This window comes from Sinocyclocheilus anshuiensis, unplaced genomic scaffold (assembly GCF_001515605.1).
Source record: "Sinocyclocheilus anshuiensis isolate Anshui unplaced genomic scaffold, SAMN03320099.WGS_v1.1 scaffold199, whole genome shotgun sequence".
NCBI lineage: Eukaryota > Metazoa > Chordata > Actinopteri > Cypriniformes > Cyprinidae > Sinocyclocheilus > Sinocyclocheilus anshuiensis.
In genome coordinates, this window is record NW_015552582.1 from 2,301,168 (window position 1) to 2,328,129 (window position 26,962).

A 26,962-nucleotide genomic window follows, 5' to 3' on the forward strand; every position below is an offset into this window, starting at 1 on the left:
TCTCTCTGCAGATGCAGCATCAGGCGGTAAAGGCTCAGGGTGAAACTCTGGACTGGCTCAAAGCTCGTCTTGCTGTCCTGGAGGACATAAGTCCTGAGAGTGAGGGTCACACACAGAGAGCTGCTCTTGATAAACTCTCACAACAGTTTTCTGCACTGCTGCTGTCTCTGTCTGAGGTGAAGGATGGTCTTCATGTCTTCATGTTTGCTGATGGCCACTTAGTTCTGGGCCATAAATTCAATGTTCAGTTCACTTTGGGAAGGAAATATCTGCAAAAGAAAATGATATGCAAATGTTAATATATGGCTATTGGAGAAAAAAAAACATATTTGCATATCATCTACAGGAACTTTGCATTGTACAGATATCTGTGGCATTACTGTTTACGACATTTTGCTCTGATGATATTTTGCATGGTTAAACTCTTTTACTGTTTTCTCAGGATGTTCCGGTTGCAGTGGCTAGTGAAGGGAACATAAAGGCTGGAGAGCAGTTGAAGGAGGAGGTGATCCAGACACAAGAGCACAGAAGAATACTGAACGCAGATAATGTAACAGAGGCCAAACAGCTGCTCCTTATTCACCAGGTAGAATTCATTTTGTTGACACATAATGCAATAGACATGATGAATCTGCTCATCGATTTTATTTGCTAATCTGATTGCTGTGAATAAGTGACTTTTTGTCATGCATGATATTCCAAGGGGGAAATCTCAGAATCATTTATTTTATTTTTGTGTTCCCTTTCCTTTTTCCTTTCTCGCTCTTGTCTGTCTTACCCTTTTATGGTGTGTACATAGCAAAATATGAAAACCCAGCAAAAAATAGAGATAGATCTCCGTTCTCAAAGTAATTTCTGTAAAGAAGACCGGGCAGCTCAGGAGAAACACCTGCAGGTAACGCTTTCAATCAAATAATGATATTTACACACAGGCCATATTATAATTTGTTTTAAATTAGCACCAGGTGCCAGATTAACACCAATAACTTGGAGGTATCTGTAAGTGTTCTCTAATTTTGATCAGAGATCTTTTTCAAATATCTCATTTGAGTTTTTTATACTGTGCTTCAGAATACAATTAATTTATGAAATATGCTTAAAACTGCCCTTCTACTCCTGTTTTAGGAAATTGGAGGTTCTCTAATTTTGATCTCCACTGTGTGTGTGTGTGTGTGTGTATTTATATATATATATATACACACACACACAGTACACACACATATATTATGTAAACAGAAACTTTTATTTTGGATGCGATTAATCGTGATGAATCGTTTGACAGCACTAAGAGAAATAATCCAAAACAAAGACAAACCAGAGATAATTTCTAAATGATGATGACCTGAAGTGAGGAACATGTTTGAGTCGGTCAGAGAAGCACTGGATGTGCTCTTTTCTCTTTTACACATTTATTCAGTGAGTTGTGTGTGTATTTATATATATATATATATACACACACACACCAAATATGATTATTTTTAAATATTAATTATTAATCATAATTTTATATTAGATATCTTATAACTAACGCTCGTTCTCGTTTTAATTTTTCTAGTTATGCCAAGCTCTAAACTATTTTTTTTTTATTAATTAGAAATTGTACAAAAAATAAAATAAAAATAATAAGTAAAAAAAAATCCTTATACTTAATCCTTAACCAGTAATCACAAACAACTGGAAAAGTCATGGGGAAAGTCATTTTCCATAAATGTTGTTGTGGACAATGGGGGTCCTTGGAATCAAAAAGACCTTAATAATCTCCTCTCTTCAGAGGACCGAGCTTGTTTCCAGCAGACAATCATTACTGTTTGGCTATTGTTTGAGTGCAAATTTACTGTTTGTGCATAAAGTGTAAGCCTGTAATGCAACATGAAAAACTGCAAGAAATGTAATCACCCAGATTTCTTGCAGTTGGTTTAACCTTTACAACAATCAGTGGTGGAATGGTACAGTATTGTGTGATTCTCATTGGTCATTAGGTCACTGTGAGTGCATGGCAGGAGTTTGACGTGGAGAGAGAGGCCATCTGGCAGTTTGTGTGTCTTGTCAGTCCTGTCCTGCAGAGGGAGCTCATCTTCAGCAGCCTGGACAACTTCAAGATTGAAATGAAAAATGTTAAAGTGAGAGCACAGACAGAAAATATAGTAGTTTGTTTAATGAACTTTGGGCTGAGAATAATACTCATGTCTGTGTGTTGTTTGTTTAGGAGCTTCATGAGCAGGGTAACATGTTTGCTGTTAGAGCTGAGTCCCTGGTGAAGAAGGCAGCAGATATTAAACTTGGTTCTCAGAATCAGTCTTTACTACAGGATCAGGCCCAGTCCACAAAAGAGAGACTGCAGGAGATACAGGCCAGCCTCAGGAAAATGTAAGACAGGTTTAAGTCAGTATGTCTTTATCTACTGTACATACATGTAATGTACAATTCAAGAGAATTTCATTTTCAATTATGTCAGATTGCAGTAGTCTGCTGCATCTTTAACAACATCTCTCAGAATTGCCCTGTGATATTTTTGGCCATTTTTATTTTAAAGTACAATCATTATGTTTCTAAATATGCTAAAGCACATTTAAAGAACTTGATTATAATGTCAACTGTAGTATATTAATTAATGGATACATTTAAAGTTAATATTTATTTGGATTTTAGTAGTAAATTGCAGCTGCATTACAACTGTGTAATAACAAATATATTTAAATACATGATATTACATACAAGTTTCAATAAAAGTGACATTAAAGTATATTTTAGATTGCCATAAATGCTTATCAGTACATTTGGCAGTACACTTCAACCATATTTCATGAAATTGCATACAAAAAATTATATTTAATGGGTCAAAAAGCACTCTAAAGTTAACTAATCGAATTTAATATAAATTTAAACTATATAAAATTTTTATTTAATTGTAAATAACATGCAATTAAGTGTCTGAAAACATTACATTCAGTATATTCTTTCAGTAATTAGTTATCTCTTTAAAAGTATGCTAAAGCGTACTTCTTTTTTCACAAGTGGTGCTTCTTTCCTGTTTGTCTCTGTTCCAATAGCATGTCAGATCTGGAGATGATGCACAGATGGTGGCAAGGTTTCAGCCGTGAGTCTGAGGCTTTCTTCTCTTGGGTCTGTGAAAGTAAGAAGGAGCTTGAAGCTTTCAGCAGAACCTCTGCCAACCTGGATGAGCAGATAAACACTGTGGAGGTAAACAGAGATGATGGATGTTGTAAACCTGGATCAGAAGACTGTAACTTAATAAACATAACCAAATTAACCAAACAACAAGATAGGTTTCATTTAGCACTCAGTGAATGATGTCTCCGCATTGATTTCGCTCCTTAGATGCTGAAGGAGGGCTTAGAGGAGAAGATGGACGTCTTTAGTCGACTGGAGACAGAGTTTCAGACCTTAATTCATTTCATCACACCGAATGAGGCAGGGCGAATTAAAGCACGTCTGACACAGATTGGGAGATACCGGGAGGAGTTTAAGAACAGTGTGGAGCAACGAGAAGCAGAGCTTCACTCTAGCTTGAAAAATACAAACCAATTTATCCAAGATCTCAATGAGGTGACATTACAATACAGTACATGGCTCTCCTCCGATCTGATATATTATTTAAGCCATTTTAGATGTGTGTTACTCATTGTTTTCACACATTTTAGGTGGAAGGTTTCCTGAATGGACTACAGGAAAAACTGAACGTACCAGTTACTTCCTGTACATCAGCATCAACAGCATATAAAACTCTCCATGAACATATGGTTAGTATTACATATGTTTGGGAACAGACGACATAAAGACAGAAATAAAACAATCTCCTTATCATATATACTGTACCATCTTGACCAGGGGTGTCAAATTCAAATTTGGGGCCACTAGCCAACAGCTTCAACAAATACCATTATTTATACAATCAATGCAATCTAATTTTGATGTAATGGTTAGAAATTCTTTAAATGGAAAATGGCAAAAATATATAATAATCAGTTCACATGTACAGTATGATATTTGTGAATATTAATTCATTTTAAAGTCAGAAAAATAAAATGAAGGATTAGTCGCAGCATGTCTGTTTGTTGCTGTCTCCTAGGATACAGCTTCAGTTCATTATTGTTTTAGGGCTATAATAAGCCATGTAGAAAAAAAAATATTGACTGCTGTTTAATAATCCTTAAGCGAGTAACGAAGACCAAACCAAAATGCAGAAAGTAAAAATCAATTTGCAGACTGGATTAAAGGATAAACTATTTATACTTGAAGGGCTGTAAGTAATAATCCCCATATTCGGCCTGGGGGCCATTAGTACGAGACCCCTATTCAAGACCATATACAGTTACGATCACAATAACTGCTGCTTTTAAAAATGTTTATTTAAGGGCATTTGAGTCTGCTAGAGTAACATTTATGTATGACACAAACTGTGTTTCCTTCATTCTCAGGATGTAGTGCAGCGTCTACAGCAGCTGGGGCCCAGGCTGATGTCTCTGAGTCTGGGCTGGAGGAGGCTGTCTGATGGCGGACAGCTGGAGAAAGCTGTGGCTGACCTTCCGAAAGCTCACAAATTACATACCCAGCAGTGTCTGAAAACATTACATTCAGTATATTCTTTCAGTAATTAGTTATCTCTTTAAAAGTATGCTAAAGCGTACTTCTTTTTTCACAAGTGGTGCTTCTTTCCTGTTTGTCTCTGTTCCAATAGCATGTCAGATCTGGAGATGATGCACAGATGGTGGCAAGGTTTCAGCCGTGAGTCTGAGGCTTTCTTCTCTTGGGTCTGTGAAAGTAAGAAGGAGCTTGAAGCTTTCAGCAGAACCTCTGCCAACCTGGATGAGCAGATAAACACTGTGGAGGTAAACAGAGATGATGGATGTTGTAAACCTGGATCAGAAGACTGTAACTTAATAAACATAACCAAATTAACCAAACAACAAGATAGGTTTCATTTAGCACTCAGTGAATGATGTCTCCGCATTGATTTCGCTCCTTAGATGCTGAAGGAGGGCTTAGAGGAGAAGATGGACGTCTTTAGTCGACTGGAGACAGAGTTTCAGACCTTAATTCATTTCATCACACCGAATGAGGCAGGGCGAATTAAAGCACGTCTGACACAGATTGGGAGATACCGGGAGGAGTTTAAGAACAGTGTGGAGCAACGAGAAGCAGAGCTTCACTCTAGCTTGAAAAATACAAACCAATTTATCCAAGATCTCAATGAGGTGACATTACAATACAGTACATGGCTCTCCTCCGATCTGATATATTATTTAAGCCATTTTAGATGTGTGTTACTCATTGTTTTCACACATTTTAGGTGGAAGGTTTCCTGAATGGACTACAGGAAAAACTGAACGTACCAGTTACTTCCTGTACATCAGCATCAACAGCATATAAAACTCTCCATGAACATATGGTTAGTATTACATATGTTTGGGAACAGACGACATAAAGACAGAAATAAAACAATCTCCTTATCATATATACTGTACCATCTTGACCAGGGGTGTCAAATTCAAATTTGGGGCCACTAGCCAACAGCTTCAACAAATACCATTATTTATACAATCAATGCAATCTAATTTTGATGTAATGGTTAGAAATTCTTTAAATGGAAAATGGCAAAAATATATAATAATCAGTTCACATGTACAGTATGATATTTGTGAATATTAATTCATTTTAAAGTCAGAAAAATAAAATGAAGGATTAGTCGCAGCATGTCTGTTTGTTGCTGTCTCCTAGGATACAGCTTCAGTTCATTATTGTTTTAGGGCTATAATAAGCCATGTAGAAAAAAAAATATTGACTGCTGTTTAATAATCCTTAAGCGAGTAACGAAGACCAAACCAAAATGCAGAAAGTAAAAATCAATTTGCAGACTGGATTAAAGGATAAACTATTTATACTTGAAGGGCTGTAAGTAATAATCCCCATATTCGGCCTGGGGGCCATTAGTACGAGACCCCTATTCAAGACCATATACAGTTACGATCACAATAACTGCTGCTTTTAAAAATGTTTATTTAAGGGCATTTGAGTCTGCTAGAGTAACATTTATGTATGACACAAACTGTGTTTCCTTCATTCTCAGGATGTAGTGCAGCGTCTACAGCAGCTGGGGCCCAGGCTGATGTCTCTGAGTCTGGGCTGGAGGAGGCTGTCTGATGGCGGACAGCTGGAGAAAGCTGTGGCTGACCTTCCGAAAGCTCACAAATTACATACCCAGCAAGCCACTGAAAAACTATCAAAACTGGAGAACCTGTTGACTCTATGGCAAAGGCATGTGTTTCAATGTATATTTGTTACATAATGTGTTGGAAGAGGTCTTTGTTACACAAATTAAAACTGTAATGTAAAATGCAATGTTTTGACTCTCTGGTTTTTAGATATGAGAGAGATCTCTCACTATTACAGTCCTGGTTGAACAGGTGCGAAACTCTATGCAGTTCAGATTCTCCCTACCTGACCACAGACAATGTGAAGCTACACAGCCAGCTTCAGATGCTGCAGGTGAAGTCAGAGGGCATTTTAGGGATTTTCAACACTCTTGGTTCCTTTTTTAAATTCCTGTTGTGTGACAATGTGGGACTCTATGTCTTTAATGGCAAATAACCCATAATTTTTTTTCTTATGATGTTCCAGGATATGCAGTCAGAAGTTCCCTCTCAGGAGTCTTTGTTGGAAAGTTTGGAGACCCGTGCAGAGTCTCTGTACTCTTCAGCTTCAGAGGAAAGGACCGCAGAGCTTAGAGATCTTCACTGTAACCTGGAGGAGAGGTGGTGTTCTCTCAGTACCAGTATACCACTCAGGTAAATTTGATTTGATTTGATTTTGGCTTTTTAGTCCTTGTCATTTGGCTTTAAGTCTATCTGTTTGCCGATGTGCTTCTAAAATATACATGGGGGCATATGCAAAATCTGTCCATACTGCGGATGTTTCCTCATGCATTATCAAGTAGTAAATCATGGTTCAATGTTCAAAAGTTTGAAAGAAGTCTCTCATGCTGACCAAGACTGCATTTATTTGTTAAAAAAAATTCTTTGTAAAATACAGTATGTTTCTCACTGCATGTTTTACAAAGTTTCTTTTGCACTATCAAATTGAATATGGAAGGGTGAGACCTGACCTTAAATTTTGTATTTTCAGGATTCAGGAACTTCAGTCCCATCTTTCTAAGTTGGAGCAGTTCAGTCAGGTCTCGCTTGCTCTGACTCAGCGGAGTGAGAACTTCCTCAGGCACATTCAAAGCACCTGCAAAGTCAGCATAACTGATCTACAGTCTGCTGATTCCAAAACCAAGGTACATTATGTCTTTATAGTATATCATCCAATCATCATCCTTTCATGTCTAAATCGAAAAATATATAAATATCTGTTTTCTCCAATGGGTTAAAGGAGGACAAGATGTCCCTTCAGACCCAGCGAAAGTCCCTGGAGGACTTACAGCCACATCTAGATGCTCTCAGCCCGTCTATAGCCCCAAAAGACCTGCAGCACCTCCAGACCAGGAAGGAGGACTGCCTTCAACTCTTCAGTGAAGCTCAGAGTTTAGTAGCGCATCGAGATGAAGCTCTACTCAAACTAAAAGACTTCTGTGAGACTTACAATAAAGCCAGAACCTCTCTACAGACATTCCAGGATGCTGTTGAAGGAAGAGGGAGCTGGGATGACTCCAAAGTCAGGAAAATAAATCAGGAACTTGGGGACCTTGCCAAGGAGTTAGCATGTCTGGAGGTGCAGGCTATTAGCCTGGATATCATCCTGAACAAATCACATTTTCATTTACAGGTGTCAGAGGAGGAAAGAACATCCTGCAGAGGGCTGGTGGATGATGTTGTGTTGAGCGTGCAGGTGCTTCAGAGAAGCATTGGGACAAAGCAGAGTGAGGCGGAGGCACTAGCGGCCATGTGGAGTTCCTTTAGGGGACGGAAGGAGCTGCTGCTAGGGAGTCTGGCAAAGCTGGAGGACAGAGTCAATATACCGTGGCCAACAGAAGCCAGCACACATGCCTTTCAACAGAGGTACAGGCACTTATGTTTTCTCTGCCATTACTTTCTTTATGGCCTTTTCACACCAATTCTGATGTGGCTGGTATTTAGTATCTGGTATTAAAATCTATTTTGAGAATGATTACTAGTGGACAGTGCTATATACATAAATAGAGGTGTAAACAGGGTTCAAAATGTTTTCCGATCACTCAAACCACATACCACATAGAAAACAGCGCATCATGTCCACATCACATTTGCAAAACTAATCCGTCCTGACATCAGCAAAAGACCTTGACCAAAATAAACACTTAAAACATCAGTTAAAATGTATAAAATATTTTTAGTATAATTGCTAAAATATCTTAAATTTGAACTCTGGCATTTCAAGTAATTATTTTAGTTTAATGTAAATATAATTAAAATAAATAATACTGTACAATGAAATATATTTTTTCTATTAATTATAGATTATTAATACAAAATTATATTTTTCATTTCCATTTTAATTTTAGTTACAATTTTAGTAATTTTGGGCATTTTTAGTAGTTTTTTTATTATATGTCTATATTGGTTTTATTCATAATTATTTCAGTTGTACTTATTTTAGTACATTAAGTTAAACTAAATGAGATTGAAAATGAGAATTATTTTATTTCTAGTAATGAAAACGTTTTTTTATGGTTTTAATTTTAAAAAACTATAATGGTGTATATATACATAATAAAACTAATAAATAATAAAATATATCAATAGAATTATAGTAACTTAATGTATACTTATAATAATAATATGTATATTTAGAAGCATGCATATACAATATAAACTGTGCTTTACTGTTGTAAAATTGCATTTTACATTCCAAAAAATGTGGACTTCAGTTGTTTACTCTAAGCAAAGATATGAGTTTTGTAATTTTACTCTAACAATGGCAAAGTTTGTGCTATGCTGTTTTAATAATATCTGTTTTTTTTTCAGGTTGTGGTTGCTGAAGCAGTTGGAGGAAGAGATTGAAGCCCTACAGCACAGTCAGCTGTGGTTGGGAGAAAGAGGAGAACAACTGGCCCACAGAGATTCTGAGCTTGCAGGAGATGCCCAACGGGACGTAGCCTTGGTCCAGTCCACCTGGGAGAGGACTAGGGCAATTATTGTGGAGGAGTGAGTATTTCACTATCCAAGCCTTATACACTAAGTTCCCATTGAAACTTAGTATGTTTGGACAGAAGAATGGTTTGTCAAATTGATCTTGATATGGATGACTTATGGGAGGGAGAAGCTGGAGTGGGCCAGTGGGTTGATGGATGGGTGTTTTGACAGGTTGCGACTGTTGCCATGTTTAAATGCAATTTAAGTGTGGTTTATTGTGTGTGCGTCGTTTAATGGATATGTGGGTGAATCTCTAAATAGATTATCCTTTGGATTAAAGAAACTGAAGAAAGGGGAGAGTGTTTTGAGCTATTGCCAAGACTGCAGTGCATGTTTGCATAGCTCTATTGATGTTTGTGCTTAAAATCTGATACTTGGCTGCTTGTGTTTGTCCCCATACAGCCATGACCTTTGTGCAAACCTTCTGGAGCTCTGTAGGGAATATCAGACCCTGAGAACCAGGATCAGCTCGGTCGTAGAGAGAGCTCATGCCATCACAATGGCCCAGTCAGACCCACACAACCCTGAGGATATCCATAGAGCTCTGTCACGGGTTAGTGCCTCAGCGTGTGCCACCTATTAAACAACTGATTTAGATTATGATAACAAGCACACAGGTAATAAGGTTATCTCTGTTTGCTCAGCTGGAAGCGGTGAGGCCAGAGTTGGCGGCCACTAAGGAGGACCTGAATAAGCTCATTGGTTCAGGCAAACGCCTGACCAGCGTACTGGAGAAGCTTCCAGAGGAAAGCGTTCAGAGTGAAAATGTCTCAACGGAGATGGATGCCATTGTTGATCAGTGGCTGGATGTGAGTGCATTTAATGCTTTTCATTAGACATCATTTAGCATGCTCGGTTTAGTCCCCATCATTTTATGAAGTAACTTGAGGCAGGGATATATCAAATCAGGGGAAGCATTTTCTATCGTCAAACATGTAAATATGCTCATTTGAAAACTTAAATTGGTCATAAAGAATGATTGCTCCTACAAATGACAAATGTGTAACAAGTTAATGAGAACATTGAGAATTGGCACTCAGTGTGCTATGGAAGCTAGTTAAAATCATTATGAATTATTATTTTTTTATTTAGTTTTTGCAAAACTATTTTCTTAATTTCGATATTGCAAAAAAAAAAAAAAAGTAGATTCGTGATATCGACCAATTATTGGTTGTCATACAGTTGTTGTCTTTTTGATATTGGCCAGATTTTAAGTACCAATGCATCCTTTATTCTTTATATTTATCATTTATTTATCATTTTTATGATACAAAAAACAAAAACAAATAACAATTCAGATAAAATGGAGGTACTGATGGAAAGAAAGAAAGAATGAAAGGTGAAGCACTTAAATGTACAAACGCAGTCATAAACATGATACAAAAAACAAATAAATAAACAAAAAAACAAATAACAGTTCAGATAAAAGGGAAGTATTGATGGAAAGAAAGAAAGAAAGAGATAGAAAGAAATAAAAAGAGAGAAAAAGGTAAAGCACTGAGATGTACAAACATAGATAAAATAGTAGGTAAGTACAAACAAAATTCTATACATATGGATGGTGATGTAGAAGTGAAATATATGCATCCCTTATGCTGGTGAAATGAGTGTGTCTACTCTTTCAACTGTGGTCTTCTTATTATTTACATCACATTATGTACAGGATGCACTAATGGCCAGTGTTCATTATTGTGCAGATCTCTGAGAGGACGGATACAGACATCAGTCTTTACACTCGCTCCCTTGAGCTGTGGAATGACATTAATAAATTGGCTAATGACATTGAGTGTTGGAGTGCCATCTCTGTCAGTGAGCTCAGTGAGGGAGCTGCCAGTCTACTCTCCACTCATGACATGGAAGAACGCCTCTCTGAGTTCAAGGTGAGATCTATTTAGCCAAGGCGATTTTAACCTTGTAAAGGAAACTTAACATGAAAAAATACATAACATAAAATCAAAACCAAAACATGGTACAAATAAGAACCTTAATTTCTGTGTTTGTACAGCTGGAGTTGGATAATAAGGAAGATGAACTGAAGACCTTGCAGGCAAAGATGACACAGCTCCAGGAAGTGATGAAAACCCAGCACATACACACTGAACTGCAGGTATTCATCAGCAGTGGTTGTGACATTTGTTGTGATGCATGATGTTTCATCATCTAGTATGTAAAGAGAATAAAAAACACACTGCCAGTCATGGCCACTGGTAAACCTAGCACGTGTTCTTGCTCTTTTGAGGTGATGGCTGCAGATCTGAGGAAGCGGATTTCCCATGCTGCAGAGGTGTATGAACAGACCAAAGGCATGTATAAAGACTTCAACTCCCAGAGGCAGCAGCTTCTAGACCTAATTTCCCAGATTTCAGAGCAGCTGAAGACCTCGGAGGACTCGCTTTCAGAGTTTTCAACATCCTCTGACCCAGAGAATTTTGTTAAGATCAAGGTTAGTGAAGTGACTGAATTTTATTTAAATATAGAGGCAGAAATCTGCTATGTAGGCATTTAACATTCAGTTAAAAATGATATACCCTGTATTTTGTTAGGAGGTTGAGAGGTCACAGAAGCAGTTAGAGGTGAGTCTGGATGTAGCAAGCGAGTCTCTCAGAGCACTGTGTAGAACGTACCCAACTCAGCACCTGACCCTGTTGGGTGACGCTGTCTCCCACCTGGTCAAGAGGAATGAGGAAGTGACACAACGCCGCAGCCAGATCCTGGGGTCTCTTCAGGATGCTCTACTGCAGCTCTTCAATGGTGAGTGTAACAGTAATTAATAATAAATGAATTAATAGTAATATTTTTAACATTGATTAACCCTTTAACTGTCACCCGTCCCCTCTGTGGGACGCCTAAGTTTACTTCACTATATTACAATTAAATCCTAATCTAATCATGACAAACTATATATCGTTGGAAAGGTCTAAGACTCCTAAATAGATATTTTACCAATGTTTTTGTTAAAAATTATGTAGGAAAAGTAATAGATTAATTTATGACAAGAGTGCACCTCAAAAATCTACATCGTAACAGGAGTTTTGACCTTTGTCAAAAAAAGTCTTCTTTGTTGCCTTTTTCTCTATCACACTTTAGAAATCATTAGAAATTATATATCAATTGAAAACTTTAAATCTCAAAATCCATTTTAAAATCAAACATTGCATTACCATGAAAATGGTACATCAATATCATGTTACAAAATGTTTTCATTCATGAATTATAAAAATTTAAGTTTGGATCATGCACTTTCATGTCTATGTTCAAAAATGTGAGTGACAGTTAAGGGGTTAAATGATCAAATGTACACTACAATTCAAATGTTTGTATTTTTTTAAAGAAGTCTCTTATACTCACCCAGGCTGCATATATTTGATTAAAAATACAATAAAACTGTAATATTGTGAAATTTAATTTCTTAATTTATTTGTTTGAAAAAAAAAAAAAAGACCGACCCCAGACTTTTGAACAATAGTGTACGTCTCAATTATAAGTAAACTAAGACTTTAGATGGGATTTTAAAACCACATACCATTAAATTGTCTCATGGATAGTTTATTATAGGTATTTTATTTATTTATGTTTGATTGAAATGGTTCTGCACGGCACTCCCTAAAAACATGACAGCCACACGCCTGTGCCTCAGATGCTGCCTCTCCCACTGACATTATGATTGCTCCCGGTGGAATTGGTTGAGGCTGGTTACTAAGACAACAGAGAGCTGTTCCATCCATGCACACCTACACAGTCCATCTGTCCACATGCAGCAACAGCTCACATATACTTCTTCTTATGGACTGTCGTTCTCTTTCTGTCTTTCCTTCTGCTAGAGAAAGCACATGCTTTTCACTGTTGGCTGTCTGAGTCGAGGGCTGGAATTGAGGACTGCTTTGAGCAAACAGGAGATGCTGTTGCTATTTCAGCCAAGCAACAAAAGCTCAAGGTAGCGTCATACAACAAATGAAATGACTCAGTCATGTAATGAAACATTGCACCAGAGCAAAGCAATAAGGCAACTACCAATCAGAAGTGAAACATTGAAGAATCATTAACTAATAGGGGATTATGCCGGATTTTAAATTTGGGATTAGGAGCCATTTACCATTATTAATAACAATGGTTCATTCTGTCCCTTATGTAATTGGATTCATTTATCCCCTCATTTTTAGACTGCAGTAGAGGAAGTCATGGAAGGTGAGGAGCGCTTGGCTCGGGTTTGTGAGGATGGAGAGAGACTCCTCTTGCATCTCACCAAATGTGGGACTGGAAGCATACAGCAGCAACTGGACTCTTGTCAATATGCCTTGGATTTATTTGTTATGGAATGCCGACAGCGCATACGGGCCCTGGAAGAAAGTGCCAACCTATTAAATGGGTAAATTGTGCTCTCTGAGCCTACAATCTAAGCTCAGGCACTTGAAATAAAACTATATTCATTAGGCTATATTTTGATTATTTACAAAATGTCAAGACAATTAACAGCATGCAAAACAGGACAGACCCTATGGACAATAAAGGTGCGATCACATTGCACAGCGAAATTGAGGAGAATTTTACAGGGATTTCAATAGGAATTGTCACACTAAAGAATCTGTGGTTTCCCTATGCAAATTTCATGTTCATGTTTCAAGTTCGGTGAACCTTGACACAAAAATTCGCAGCACTGACCAATAGCAAGCCTCTTGTTTTAACTGAGTTTTGTAGTCTTATGGGTTTTTTGTAGTGTAGTTACCAGTTTTATATTACATTACATTTCAATATAATAAAATGATCTGTTTGGAAAGCAGTTATTTATGGCAAATTTATTTATTTATTTTTGCTTTGAATTTTTATTTTGTCATCATTATTCCTGTATTTCACACATAAACAGTAAATGTGACTGCACCTTGAGAGCTACAGTTAGGAATTGCTCATCAAATTCATCTTTTTAAAATGTTTTCAGCTTTCTGTAATTAAATCAAGGGTGGAATGTTTTCTGAGTGAGACAAACCACAAAATTAATCAAATTCATTGCTAATACTTTGTGCTGTATTTCCCCACCTAAATGATGTAACTTCCTGGAGGTAGGGCTGCACAATTAATCGAATTTCTAATCGCGATTACAATTATGGATGCCACAATTACGTAATCGTTCAAAGCGGCAATTAATCGTTCAAAGTCCACTTATGTTATTCTGCGTGCTTAAGATGCGTTTTTTTCTTTCTACATGTTATCTTAAGGGGTTTTCCCATTATTTTAATTTTAGCTTTAGTATAACATTATAATACTATTCATATTTGTATTTTTTTTTATAATTTAAAGAAGAAACCAATCCGATGTATAGTTGACATTTGAGGCTTAATACTATAGAAAAGCACTAAAAGTTTTTCAGTTAGAGTGTTTTCAGCTTGTTTATTTTCATATAAAAATACGGCATGCAGTTGCATCAAATAATGGTATAAACATCATTCAATGTAAATTGTGATAATCGTAATTAATAATCGCAATTACAATTTCAAGGGAATAATCGACAATTATGATTTTTGTCATAATCGTGCAGCCCTACCTGGAGGCTGATGTAATTTAGGCTGATGTAAATTGACCTAGCGTTTTTGTTATTTTAAAGGTTATTACAAAAGGAAACCGGATGGAAAGTGCAACTTAGATGAAATTATAAAAATATATTGTAAAACAATATACCCAAGACAAAAAAGTTCTGTTAAAATTAGATTAAACAAATTAGGAAAAAGAATCACCTGCAGTATATATGAATAAATAATCAGTTTTTGAAGTTAGGTGTGTATACCACCTATGCATATGGCAAGAAATTGTAACATCTGCTCAAGTCAAAGTAGTGAAATGATTTTAAATTCCCCCATGTGCACTTAATTATGATATTGTGACAAAGAAAACTAATATGATTTCCATCTTTTAAATATATTTTAGACCAGTGGTTCTTGACCTTTTTTACTTCAAGACCCCCTTTGTCCGAGACAATATTTAAAGGCTCTCCTATCTAAACTGATATGTCCTGTACCTTTGGTACTTCTGTTGTAATAAAAATAAATAGAAATAAAAATAAATAAATATTTTTAGCATTTAAATTAAGATTATATTAATATAACCAAATTTAAACAAAAAGGAGGTGGAAGATAAACTTGAGCGAGCACAGATATATATATGCAGGAAGATCATAGGAAACAAAAACCGGGAAAATCCACACATTTTGTGATCTAGAGCAGTGATTTTTGAAGAAAAGATTGATTTGCAGCTTTTGTATAAGGTCATAAAAATATAATTTTTATTTTTTTATTGTTTTAATGTAAAATTACAAGCCATATTTTTTTTACCACTCCTTATCCCCTGTATTTTGGGCTATTTTTTGAATTTTAAGACTTATTAGGCCCCCTTGTTGAGAACCACTATTTTAGACAATATATTAAGACATATGATGGGGACTTGAAAATGTTCTTCTACTGTTGTAGGAATGATCCTATTACATAACATCATGATATTTACAGTTTACAACTACGCTAGCCCTTTCACAATACCATAGCCTATAATGTGGTACAATGTGACAATGACCTATTTAACCATCCATGTACTATACTGTGAATGGAAATTAAATTCAGTGTGTCAGATTTTATATAGAATTTTAAGGTAAATCCAGTGTATTTGGTCTTATTAAGGTATGAAACGCGTGTGGTGGAGCTGAGCGACTGGCTGCAACAGCTGGAGGTGAGACTGAAGACAGATGCTCCTCTGTGGGGTGAGAGTCAGTCTGCAGCCCCCGACTGCTCAGAAGAGCTGAGAAGAGTGGAGGAAATCCACAGAGTGCTGCTGATGAGGAGGTACATATGGACAGTCTGTGTGCATGTGTGTGAGGCAGCATGTGTATGTGAGAATGTTCCAGATATAAGTAATTGTGTGTGTGTATGTACATATACTTGTGTATTTTTCACACTACCATCCATCATGAATAAATCTGAGCTGGCTTTATCTTTTCTTTCACAGGGCATCTCTTGAACGTCTGTGTCAGTCCTCTCTCACCATAACAGAGAGAGGATCTACTTCAGAGAATAGTGTGGCAGCAGAATTGCTCTCAAACCATGAGGCTTTGCTGCAGGAGGCCAGGAGTCGACTCCGCAGCCTGCAAGAGTACCAGGCATTTGAGGAAGCACTAAAGGCAGTGGAAACCTGGCTGAAGGATGTTGAGAGGAACTTAGAGAAACTGGAGAACACGGAGGGGAATAAAAAGGAGGTGGAAGGGAAACTTGAGCGAGCACAGGTACATGCAGAAAAATTGTAGGAAACGAACAACTGGAAAAATCCACACATTTTGTGATCTAGAACAGTGTTTCCCAACCTTTCTTTAGTTGCGGCACCCTTTGGAAATTTTAACAAATTTGTGGCACCCTACAAAATAAATTTTGTCACAATATTTTAATTTCTAACTTCGATATGATACTTTGAAAAGTATAGATATTTGGTACAGCAGGGAAGAACTGCAGAATATACTGTCATACAGATATTTTTAATATTATAAAAAAAATGTGTCCATCAGTGGTGGCAATCAGTAGACTAATTTCTAATGAAAAGACCTATTTATATGACAGATTTTAATGTAGGCTTTTATTCATGTAAACATTGTGAGATAGCTAGTTATAATGTTAATTAAACAAAGATTTGCTCACTCAGTGTGTTTTTGATTTTACAGTTGGGTAATTTTGTTGCAGTAGCACGAGATAGCTTAACGATAAGCCAACAAATGAAATAAATGCTTTTTAGTTTTTCAGGTAGGTCTAACACACAGTAGGGCTATTAAAAATAGGGCTATTTTTTTTTGACCAATTATCCAAATAATGTTTAATTCTAGAAAACTATTATTATCAGAGGACACGTGAGCATAACGGTTAGCAGATCAGATGATTTTTTACACGGCACCCCGGTTGGGAAACACTGATCTAGAACAGTGGCTTTTGAAGAAAATACATAATTTTTGTACAAAGTCATAAAAATATAATTTGTATTTTATTATTTTTTAATCTAAAATAAGCTGTATTTTTGTACCACTCCTTATCCTCTGTATTTTTGGCCATTTTTGTCCTGTCATCCATGAAAAATTGTGTACATGCAACACTTAACTGACATTTCCCCAATACCGTTTAAGGGGAGGCAGTATTTTTAGAATGGCTGGTCTGTATCTGTATCTGTGCAGTAGCTGTAACTTGTGTTTGTTTCCTCTCATCCAGGATATCCTGCTTATGAAGGGAGAGGGCGAGGTAAAGCTCAACATGGCGGCTGGGAAGGCAGAGATGGTCATCAAGAACAGTGGAGAAGTGGAACGAGGAGTGATTTGCTCTAAGCTTCAGGAAGTTGAAGACGCATGGGCAGCACTGCTTTTGAGAGCTATGAGTTGCCACAGGTAACCTGTTGACTTTAGTGAGCTGAGTGATCTGGTTATAAAATATTAACTTGTGAAATGACCATAATTGCAGAAGTTTAGGTCAACTGATAGTTGGATTTAAATGAAAATAAACCACGACAATGGAAACATCAATATTAATATAATTACCGGGGCCATTAAGGTATTTTGGGTCAAGAGTGATAAGAGTGGGAGCATAGTGATCTGTTTTTAAATTGGCATGTGTGCTTGACTGCAGGTGCCAGGCACCTGGGCTTTTATTCAATTATATTCATCATCACTATGGTAACCAAGTTATTATCTGGCTCTATCTGTTTCAATTAACACCAAGGGTGTAATGATGGAGCTGTTTTTTCTAATTATCTGCTAAATAATTCGGTCTGGGTTTGATAATAGGGTTCATGTTGCAGAAATAGAAACATTATCTATCTATCTATCTATCTATCTATCTATCTATCTATTAGCATCTGTCTGTTGTTCTATCATTCTATCTAGATAAATATGCTGAATAATATACACTGTAAAATTGTAAGAATGTAAAATATAAAAATATTTTTACAAATTTAATATACCTTTTTCCTCTTATCTGTCCTTTGTGTTTTAGCCGATTGGAATGGACCGTTAATCAGTGGGATTTGTTCGTGGAGTCTCGTGCACAGCTGCAGAGATGGCTGGAGGGAGTAGGGCTGGAGGTTAAAGGTCCTCTTGAGCCCCAGCTTGGACTCAGGGAGAAAAGAAAGCAACTGGAGAGACTGCGTTTGCTGTCATCAGATGTGGAGGACCACCAGGGAGCTCTGTGTTATCTGGAGGAGAGTGCGGCTGAACTTTACAAACGCACTGGTGACCCCGTCTTTAAGGAAGAAGAAATGGTTCTCCTTAGGGCACAGTTTGAGGATGTCAAAGCTGCAGCAGAGGTGAAGTATTTGTTAATGTCTAGTGGATAGTTGTAGTGTAATAGTGAACGAGAGTGTTTATGTTAAAATTGAAATTAGTTAATTAATATTTTATCTTATTTAGGAGAGAGTCAGATTGTCAGAGGACGTTGTCCTCGAACATAAGAAGTACATGGAAACAATCAGGGAGCTCACTGATTGGCTAATGGTGGTAGGGGAGGAGCTTCAGCAACGCTCTGACCCATCCGGTGACCCTCCAATCTTAAATCAGAAATTGACTGAAATCCGGGTAAGAGAATTAAATGAAAGAATATGAAAGAATTGGTCAGTTTTATCCTACATCTTTGTATAGCATGTCATACCACAGAACATGTTATGTTTCTAGTATTGTTTTGTGTCAGACTCTCATATTATGTTTAATAAAGTCCACATCTGTATAAAATAAGCATGCAATTTAAATATATTTAATTCCATTATCATAATTCCGAAGCTTTTAAACTGTTGGAAACTTTTTCCTCGTCGAAGCAGAGACCAGGAGACGTTGGGATATGTTTCATACAGAAGTCACTCTTTATTGAGGACTCGAGCGTCGCTGCAGTCATCCAAGTCTGACTATAGCTCAGCACAGTAGAGTTTATACCTTTCAAGGGGGAGGGATACATAGAGGTGGAGACAATCTAAACAAAGCATGCAAATGCAATACAGGAATCAGCCCGTTACCGGAATTTCTCCATCCCTGATCTCATCAGCATAACAGTGTCATTCAAATGCATAGGTGCTAATCCAATCAGTCTGACAGTACTATTCCAATCAGCATAACTACTCAAAGACTGGGACAGAGGCACCAAGAGCCATTACAAACGATAACAAATTCTTCCCTGCCGAAACAGAGGATAACCTTCCTCTCTAAAATAAAAATAAATGTTTTTTTAGAGGATAACTTAGTTAACCAAACCCTACAGCTGTCTGTTAACTCGTCTCTAACGGCGCAGAGGATAACAAATTTGTACTGGTCTTAAAGGTTCTTTTGGATTGAGTGGAACTCACCAACCCTTGGTTGTACAGAAAGATTCAGTCTGGAAGCATATTTAAAACAGATTCTTAAATTTGTAATCCCACAACACATTAATTAGACATTCCATTTTTTTTTTGTTTACAAGCTTGTCTTCTCTCTAAGGGTCTTTCAACAACCTCTGTGGAAAATGATAGAAAGAACCTTTATATTGTTTTTTTTCTCATTTACAAACATCATCTTTCAGTCTGAATGGTGTGAAATGAAAAGAACAAATTCATTCTTTGAAGCAGATGAGGTGGTGTGAGACTGCATGTCAAATTATGTGAGACACTGATAATATGAATGCATAACTGCATTTCATCTGCACATATGATTATGTGAGTGTGGGTGTATAAATAGATAGAGAGATATGAGTTTTTATTAACCCCATGAGAGAAATTGTACTGCATCAGCTGCCAGTCAACATAGCACAGGACAGAATGCAACAGCATTATACACTTACACAATTTGCAGTTTAAATTATCCAGTTAGCAGAAACTTTGATCTAAAATGACTTTCAGATGAAGAGTATAATACCATGATGAAGTGTTGCAATACCAAATTCCCCAAAATAGTGAAATCAGTGGGAAAAAAAGCTTAAGAGTGTTTATTTTCTGAAAGTGCACATTACCAGTTGTGAGTCAAGAGCCCACAGAGGAGTCTTTAGATGTTTCTTGACAGTAGTGAGGCACTCAGCTTGCTTTGTACAAATTGATTTGTACAATTTACAAAGTACGAGGAAATACAAAATGCTAAATCTACAAAAAAGTAATGCACCGAATAAACAAAAATAACTGAGTGTATTAAAAGATTTAAATGGAGCATTTGTTTGTTAAAGAGGACATCGGACACCCATTTTCCACAAGTTGGCATGATTCTTTAGGGTCTTCATGAAATTTCTGCAACATACTTTGGTTAAAATTCCTCAGTGGTCATTTAAAACAACACCCTTTTTACCTTGTCAAAAAGAGCTCCGTTCACAGCGACCCGTTTTGGTGCATGTCTCTTTAAATGCTAATGAGCTATGCTCCCCCCGCCCCTCTCTTCTGTGTAAGAGGAAATGCGATTTGCAAATAATCATAAAACATATAAAGTGTGAGACTTACTTCTTCTGGAGGTGCAGCTGGATAACGAACAGTGGGTACTGGTCCATCCTTGAGTGTTAACTTTTTAGCAAAACCTGCCTTGAATTGTCCCTCGTTCAGAAAGCAGTCTGGAGTAAAATGATTTGTGCAGACATAAACGAATTTAGGTGTATTCGGTGGCGCATTACCATCAAAAACAAAACTAATCCACTGCCTCCTCAGCGGCTCTGATGTTGGGAGAAAATGAAGACTCTTATTTTCTACTTTTACATCCAACTACAAAACACCTGCATTGCTTACAAGGTGGAAACTGGCTGAGGGCGGAGATATGCTAATATGGGACACTCTGTCAGAGGTTGTGAGCAGGGGCCAGAAAATCAACAGGGCTTGATTATTGAGACTGTTTAGGTTTTTTGGGGGGATTAAAAAAAGTAGTGAATGGATTTTTATCATTGTAAGGTGGTTGTGTCCACTCACTGCTAAGACACATTATATGCAAACACCATATAAAAGTGAATTTTGCATCCGATGTCCCTTTTAAACTGTGAGTGTATATGTGTGGTCAAATGTTTGAACATTTAGGCTGTGTGAGTGTGGGAACAGAACTCTCACAGGACTACAAATCAATGGATGCAGATGCTTAGATTTTACTGTTGTTATGGATCTGCAATATTTTTGTGCTGATTAGCTCATTATACTGTCTGCTTATCTCCATAACACTTAGTGTGCATGTTTGATGAGAAGGAAAATCTCCATAAAATGGGGTGTGTGTTTGATGAGAAAGAAAATGAGAGAAAAGTACCAGAGGCACTGAGAGAGCAATAAGAGGTGTTAAGAAAGGGGGAGAATGGTGTGGGGGGGGAAATTGGTGGGAAATTTCTATGCTGTTTGCACGTTTCTCCCTGGATAATCAATGCCAGTCAGGGATAATGAGAGAGTGGTATATGCGATAAAGGAAAATAAGACTACAACTGCAGCACTTTAAATAAATTATATTCAAATAAATGCTTCCATCTCTTTACCTTTAAAGCTGCGGTTTATTTGTCAAGGATCATCACCTTAAAATGTCATCTGTTTATTACTGAACATAAATGTTTTTTAAAACAAGCATAACATTACATTGAAAGCTGTTATGCCTGAATTATATATATATATTTTTTAAATCTATGATAATATTGTATGGTTGATGACAAAATAAATAACAAATACGTATAGGCTATTATATTTTTATATTGAAAGAATGAAAGATTGTTTTACACTTTAGTCTTCTTTATCTTTTTTAATGACTTAATGATTTTAATATTACACTTTTATTAATTTTTGTTTTATTTATTTTTTTTGTTTGTTTGTTTTTTAAATAAAACATTTAATTGCACAATTTAAGTGTATTTTACATGGGATAATTCTCATTGCTGAACGAATGAATGAATGAATTAAATTCTAATTGCATGTGAGAAAATTAGACTAAGAAAGTAAACAAGTAGATAGATATTCGTGTATAAAATTAATGGTAGGCTAATCGAGATTAGGAGTATCTCAGGGAGGGAGGTGGCAGAGAGGAGCGTTCATCCTCTGAAGCGTGAGGGACAGATCCGACGTGAGTTTTTATCGCGCTTGAACAGTCAGTCAGTCTCACCGCCGGGAGAATCACGAGCGGCGGCGGCAGTAGTTGGATAACAAGCAGCCACCGATGCCGCAGTTTCCGTAGCAACTTTACCCTCCCTCTCTCCATCGTCCTCCCTCCCTCCCTCCTTCAGGAGCTGCTGGAGCGCGGCGCGTGCGAGGGGCGCGAGCGGCTGCGGCGCGTGCGGCTGAGCGCGGAGATAGCCGGAAGGCACACGGCGGCGGCGGGCTGCGAGCTGATGGATGGAGAAGTGGCGGCACTGGCTCGAGCGCTGCACCAGTGGGAGGGAGCTTCGCTACGAGCTCGCGACGCCCTCGAGACGGCCGTGGCCGCGGCGACAGGGGCCGAGCGGGAGCAGACACGGCTGACAGCGCAGTTGGAGGGAGCAATGGAGAAGCTGGAGGGCCAGCTGAAGGAATGGAGCGAGGGACTGAGCAGCGCCGAGCGGAGGAATAGCGGAGCTGCTGCGGTGGAGGGATGGACGGTCGCCAAGGTAATTGAGAGATGTAGAGGGAAGGGGGAGTGTATAAGGTAAAATGATATTTAATTACAGAGTATATTATGTAAGCTCTCACACGTACTGTTTGGAAAGTCACACAGTTTGGTGAAGAATTTAATAATTGTTTGAAACAACACACTCATTTACAAGGTTATAGCCAGAAAGTAATATTTAAATAGTACAGAGCTTCTCTTTTCCCCTTTCCTCTCTTGTTTGTGTTTTCTTTCTGTCTGGCTCTTTCTCATAAACTACAATGAGTGGTAATATGTTTTCCTGCTGCTGAGGTTGTTTATATTTCCATCTGCTTCTTGCTGCTCAGATAATTGAAAAAGGATTGCAGATTTTTCTTCCTTCTCTTCTTCCTTTTTTCCTCAAGTCCCTCAATGTTCCCTTCTTGTATACTTTCTCTCATCCCGTGTTTCCGGTGTCCGGACTTGTTTGTGTTACACGCTCGTTTGCGCGGCTCAAGCTCCTCAACATCTGACAGCTGACTCCCACCGGGAGCGGGAGAGAGAGAGAGGAGAGGAGGCGGGGAGGGAGGAAGGAGGGGAGAATGTAAAATGGAGGGAGAGAGAAAGAGTGGGAACGCAAATGAGAGAACATGTCAAAGGCGAGGAAGAGTGAATGAGAACCGCAGAAGTGTGTGAAAGAGAGGGAGAACCCTGGCGTGTGAAGTGGAAGACAGGGAGGAGTGAGAGAAGGAAGAGGAGGAGAGAGATTGAGGGAGGAAGTGTTCTATAGGGGGAAGTCAGGGAAGCATTTCCCTCTTGTTTTTAAAGAGAGGGTCTGGGGAGGGTGGAAGCACAGAGAGAGAGAGAGAGAGAGAGAGGCACCACTATGGGCTCTGTATAATCTCAGGCATGTTCGGAGAAGTGGGAAGGCTTCCTGGAGTTGCTGAAGAACACAAATGCTTTTGTAAGAAGCCCTGCTCTTGGAGTTGAATTGAGCTGTGTGTTAATGCTCAAATGTGTATGTGTGCACAGCTGTACATGAAGAAGCATCAAGCCAATAAATTAGGTTTTAGGTGTCAAGTGTGGCCTGTGCATTGACACTCACCCCTGCTGTGTGTGTGTTCGTCAGGGTGTTCTGGAGGGGCTTCAGACAGCTGAAGTTATGGAGGAGAAGCTGAAGGCGCAGCTCAATGAGCTGTGTGGGTTTTCCAGTGATCTGGGTCCACAGTCGGACAGAGTCAGCGCTCTCATCAAGCTACACAACAGGTGAGTGTGCTGCAGACATGAACGCATATGCATGAGGTTAAAGGTTTTTGAAGTCAAATGGTCACCACCTGGTTTTGTTTAGCGGGCCGTTCCTTGAAAGTTTGTTTAGCCTTTGTAGACAAGTAGAAGATGGATGTTTCTTACAGAGCTTCCCAGAAATGTCTCCACTGCTTATGGCATGTAATAAGCAAATAATTTATCATAATTATGTAAATATAAAATAATGTATTCCAATATTTAATATGATTTAATATTTATTTCATTTAATAATTTATAAAAATGACATTGGGTGGTTTTTAGTTCTGAAAATAAACATATGAAAAGATTAAAAAATTATACGTTATACATTATAAATTATATATACAGCAGTTAATGAATAGAATAAATTAATTAAAAATAAATAAATTGAGGCCTAAATTTGGTGAAAATGTAAAGATATTTATTCAGAAATTGTATTTGCAGTGTTTATTGCCCTTAAAGTTTTTGAACAATGTAAAAAGTGTGTTTACTGGCAAAACATATTTAAAATAATAATAATAATAATAATAATGAAGCAAAAATAATTTATAAAACTATAACATTGAAAATAAATGTAAGAATAATGTTATAAATTAATAGAGAAATGAATAAAAAAGTAGTAAATAAAAAAAAAAAATATATATTTATTCATTCATTCATTCATAAATAAATAAATATTTCATTGCTTGTTTTGTTGGTTAAATACACATGCTCTATTTAATTAACAGAATACATTTACACATAAATTTGAATGAAGGGTTGTGATATATTGCACCTCATAGATAGCACTGCATCTAAAGTGAGCGTTTCAGCTGGGAGCACCTGTCATGACAGCAGGCTTTGCCTCGTTAGCATGCTTTTCAGGTGTAGCAGCAAAAAACATGCTTATCTTCCCTCCCCTGTCCACTTTAACCTCATCCGCATTCGTGTATGTGAGTGTGTATCTGTGCAGACATGCTAGTGTATTTTTGTGTGTGCAGGTTTTGCTGCGTTTTCACTTTCTGATACCCAAACTCTCCCTCTGAGAGAGCCTGTCATTGAAACAGATGTCTGCTCACCTTGCGCTATCAGCCCCCCTACACTCACCCATTTTAAGCCCCATCCCCCCTTTTCACCCTTTCCTTTTCAAATACTGCTCTGTGCTGTCTGTGCACACCTTGTGCTATCAGCTCCCCCTACACTCACCCATTTTAACCCCCATCCCCCTTTTTCACCCTTTCCTTTTCAAATACCGCTCTGCATCTTCCTCATTAGCCTAAGCCTACGAGCCTCTCGGGAATGTCAGAATAAAGAGAAACTGCTGGAACAACGCTTCCGTTCTTCTCTGCATGACTTCCGGCAGTGGATGGTCAATGCCAACATCTCTACCGCCAAATGCTTTGACTCCCCTCATAGCATCCGGGATGCCTCCATCGCTCTCCAGCGGATCCAGGTGAGTGAAATGGTTGTGGACAGTACTCTGTCCAGGAGGGCAACTGGGCAAAATTCAAGATTCTTGAAACATAGCCATAGCCAGGCCACAGCAGGTTGTCTCTATCCCTGTCATGTAAAAGTAGCCAGAATTTGATAAAGTGACAGCCCATTCTCAGGTCCCATGGGCCAGTTTATGAGGCCACCATTCAGCCAAGGATGTGCCAGACTGGTCTATTTATGACTTAAATTAGCACGGTAGAAAACCTGTGAGAGCACAGGGAAAATGCACAGTAATAATGTATAGCTTGATGAAAGAGACATAGAATAGACCTGGACGGAAATTGCCTGAGAGTTATCTAAAATATATCTCAAATTTCACTTGGTTTTCTATTTCTGTCTTCCCATAATAGTGTAATTGTCAGTGGCAAATAATAAAATAATGCAAATAATAAAATACAGTTTACCATATTAGCCTAAAAGGAAGGAGAAAACACTTCCTGGTCCAAACTTTATTTTTGTGCCCGATGTTTTATTTATTTATTTATTTTATTATTTTTATTTTTTTATTGTTTTTTAATGTTAACCCCTTGTTCGCTTTACATAAAAAATACTGCATAGTATCCTACATGTACTGCATGTATCCTAACTGGTGTTTAAATAAGTACAAATATTTCTTCATATTTCTATGTTACTATTTTATTTTGTTTTAATTTATTTATTTTACAACTTTCATTTTGTGTATTTATTTATTTATGTTTTTCAAATCCTAAAACTTTATTTTGAGCAGTTACAGATTGAACTGTAATTTAAGTTTTATTATTTTATTTTATATTAAAAAAAAGGAATTACAATTTTTTTGTAATGTAGGGACATTAATTTTTCAGCCTTAAAAAGATAAAAAGAAAGGATAAAACACTTACTGTTCTTTTGTTATGGACATAAAAGACTTAACAGTCCAATCAGTATTTTGCTACAAATTCAATCTGTCACAGCTAGCTAGTCATATTAGGAAGATGCCAACATGCACAGCTAACATGACATGTCCTCACCAACCAAGACTACATTAAATAAAAGTACCCTTGCAATGAGGGTAAACATGATTTGTTTTGACCACGGTCTGTGGCTTATGTGGAAAATGTTTAGCTGCTGAGACAATGAAACAATTGAAATTAAATTTTGTACTCTAATTTTGGCACTGTATTGGGTCACCACTTGCCGTCCAATGAAAAATCTGGGTCCTGAAGCAAAATCAGTTCAAGCTCCTTTTAGCATTTGCCTCCATACATGAATTCATTCCACAGAATACTGCATATATTTTTCCCACAATGAGCAGAGAAAAAAAGCTCAGATCAGCACAGATTCTGTGTGGGTCTAGATGAGGCATAGGTCATGTACAATAAAAAGGGAGAGATATGAAGAAAGAAGTGGAATAAGGCTACTCAGAACGAAAGATGGAAACAATGCTCCTCATTTTTTATTTACCATCAAATGCATTTCAAATGTGGAACAATGTTTCCGCGTGGCTTACTGCCCTGAACCACCAACACAGCTCAGACATGCTTTGGGTCATACGTAATTGCATCTGTACCGTTTGAGTGGAGAAAGATGGAAAAAAGATGGGACGTGCATGCCT

The 26,962-nt window shown here is 37.5% G+C and overlaps 1 protein-coding gene across 7 annotated transcripts in view; it reads left to right on the top strand.

The window, feature by feature from the left end:
- Nucleotides 1-26,962, top strand: part of LOC107665323 (nesprin-1-like) — a 133,934-nt gene that overhangs the window by 27,986 nt on the left and 78,986 nt on the right. For 6 of the 7 annotated variants that reach the window (XM_016456146.1, XM_016456149.1, XM_016456145.1 and 3 more), the window contains exons 1-25: nt 4,681-4,850; nt 4,989-5,216; nt 5,312-5,410; nt 6,089-6,276; nt 6,384-6,507; nt 6,640-6,806; nt 7,144-7,297; nt 7,393-8,018; nt 8,964-9,143; nt 9,534-9,684; nt 9,776-9,940; nt 10,829-11,011; nt 11,137-11,238; nt 11,371-11,574; nt 11,675-11,882; nt 12,953-13,065; nt 13,292-13,497; nt 15,791-15,952; nt 16,116-16,389; nt 17,354-17,526; nt 18,131-18,440; nt 18,544-18,708; nt 22,316-22,675; nt 23,762-23,898; nt 25,171-25,348. In XM_016456146.1, the coding sequence (XP_016311632.1) occupies nt 4,701-4,850; nt 4,989-5,216; nt 5,312-5,410; nt 6,089-6,276; nt 6,384-6,507; nt 6,640-6,806; nt 7,144-7,297; nt 7,393-8,018; nt 8,964-9,143; nt 9,534-9,684; nt 9,776-9,940; nt 10,829-11,011; nt 11,137-11,238; nt 11,371-11,574; nt 11,675-11,882; nt 12,953-13,065; nt 13,292-13,497; nt 15,791-15,952; nt 16,116-16,389; nt 17,354-17,526; nt 18,131-18,440; nt 18,544-18,708; nt 22,316-22,675; nt 23,762-23,898; nt 25,171-25,348 (5,007 nt within the window). In that variant the 5' untranslated portion in view covers nt 4,681-4,700. Of the gene's footprint in view, nt 1-11; nt 177-442; nt 587-799; nt 896-1,979; nt 2,121-2,206; nt 2,368-3,050; nt 3,202-3,339; nt 3,568-3,662; nt 3,762-4,680; nt 4,851-4,988; nt 5,217-5,311; nt 5,411-6,088; nt 6,277-6,383; nt 6,508-6,639; nt 6,807-7,143; nt 7,298-7,392; nt 8,019-8,963; nt 9,144-9,533; nt 9,685-9,775; nt 9,941-10,828; nt 11,012-11,136; nt 11,239-11,370; nt 11,575-11,674; nt 11,883-12,952; nt 13,066-13,291; nt 13,498-15,790; nt 15,953-16,115; nt 16,390-17,353; nt 17,527-18,130; nt 18,441-18,543; nt 18,709-22,315; nt 22,676-23,761; nt 23,899-25,170; nt 25,349-26,962 lie in introns of those variants that run through there. The other variant, XM_016456151.1, reaches the window with a different exon arrangement.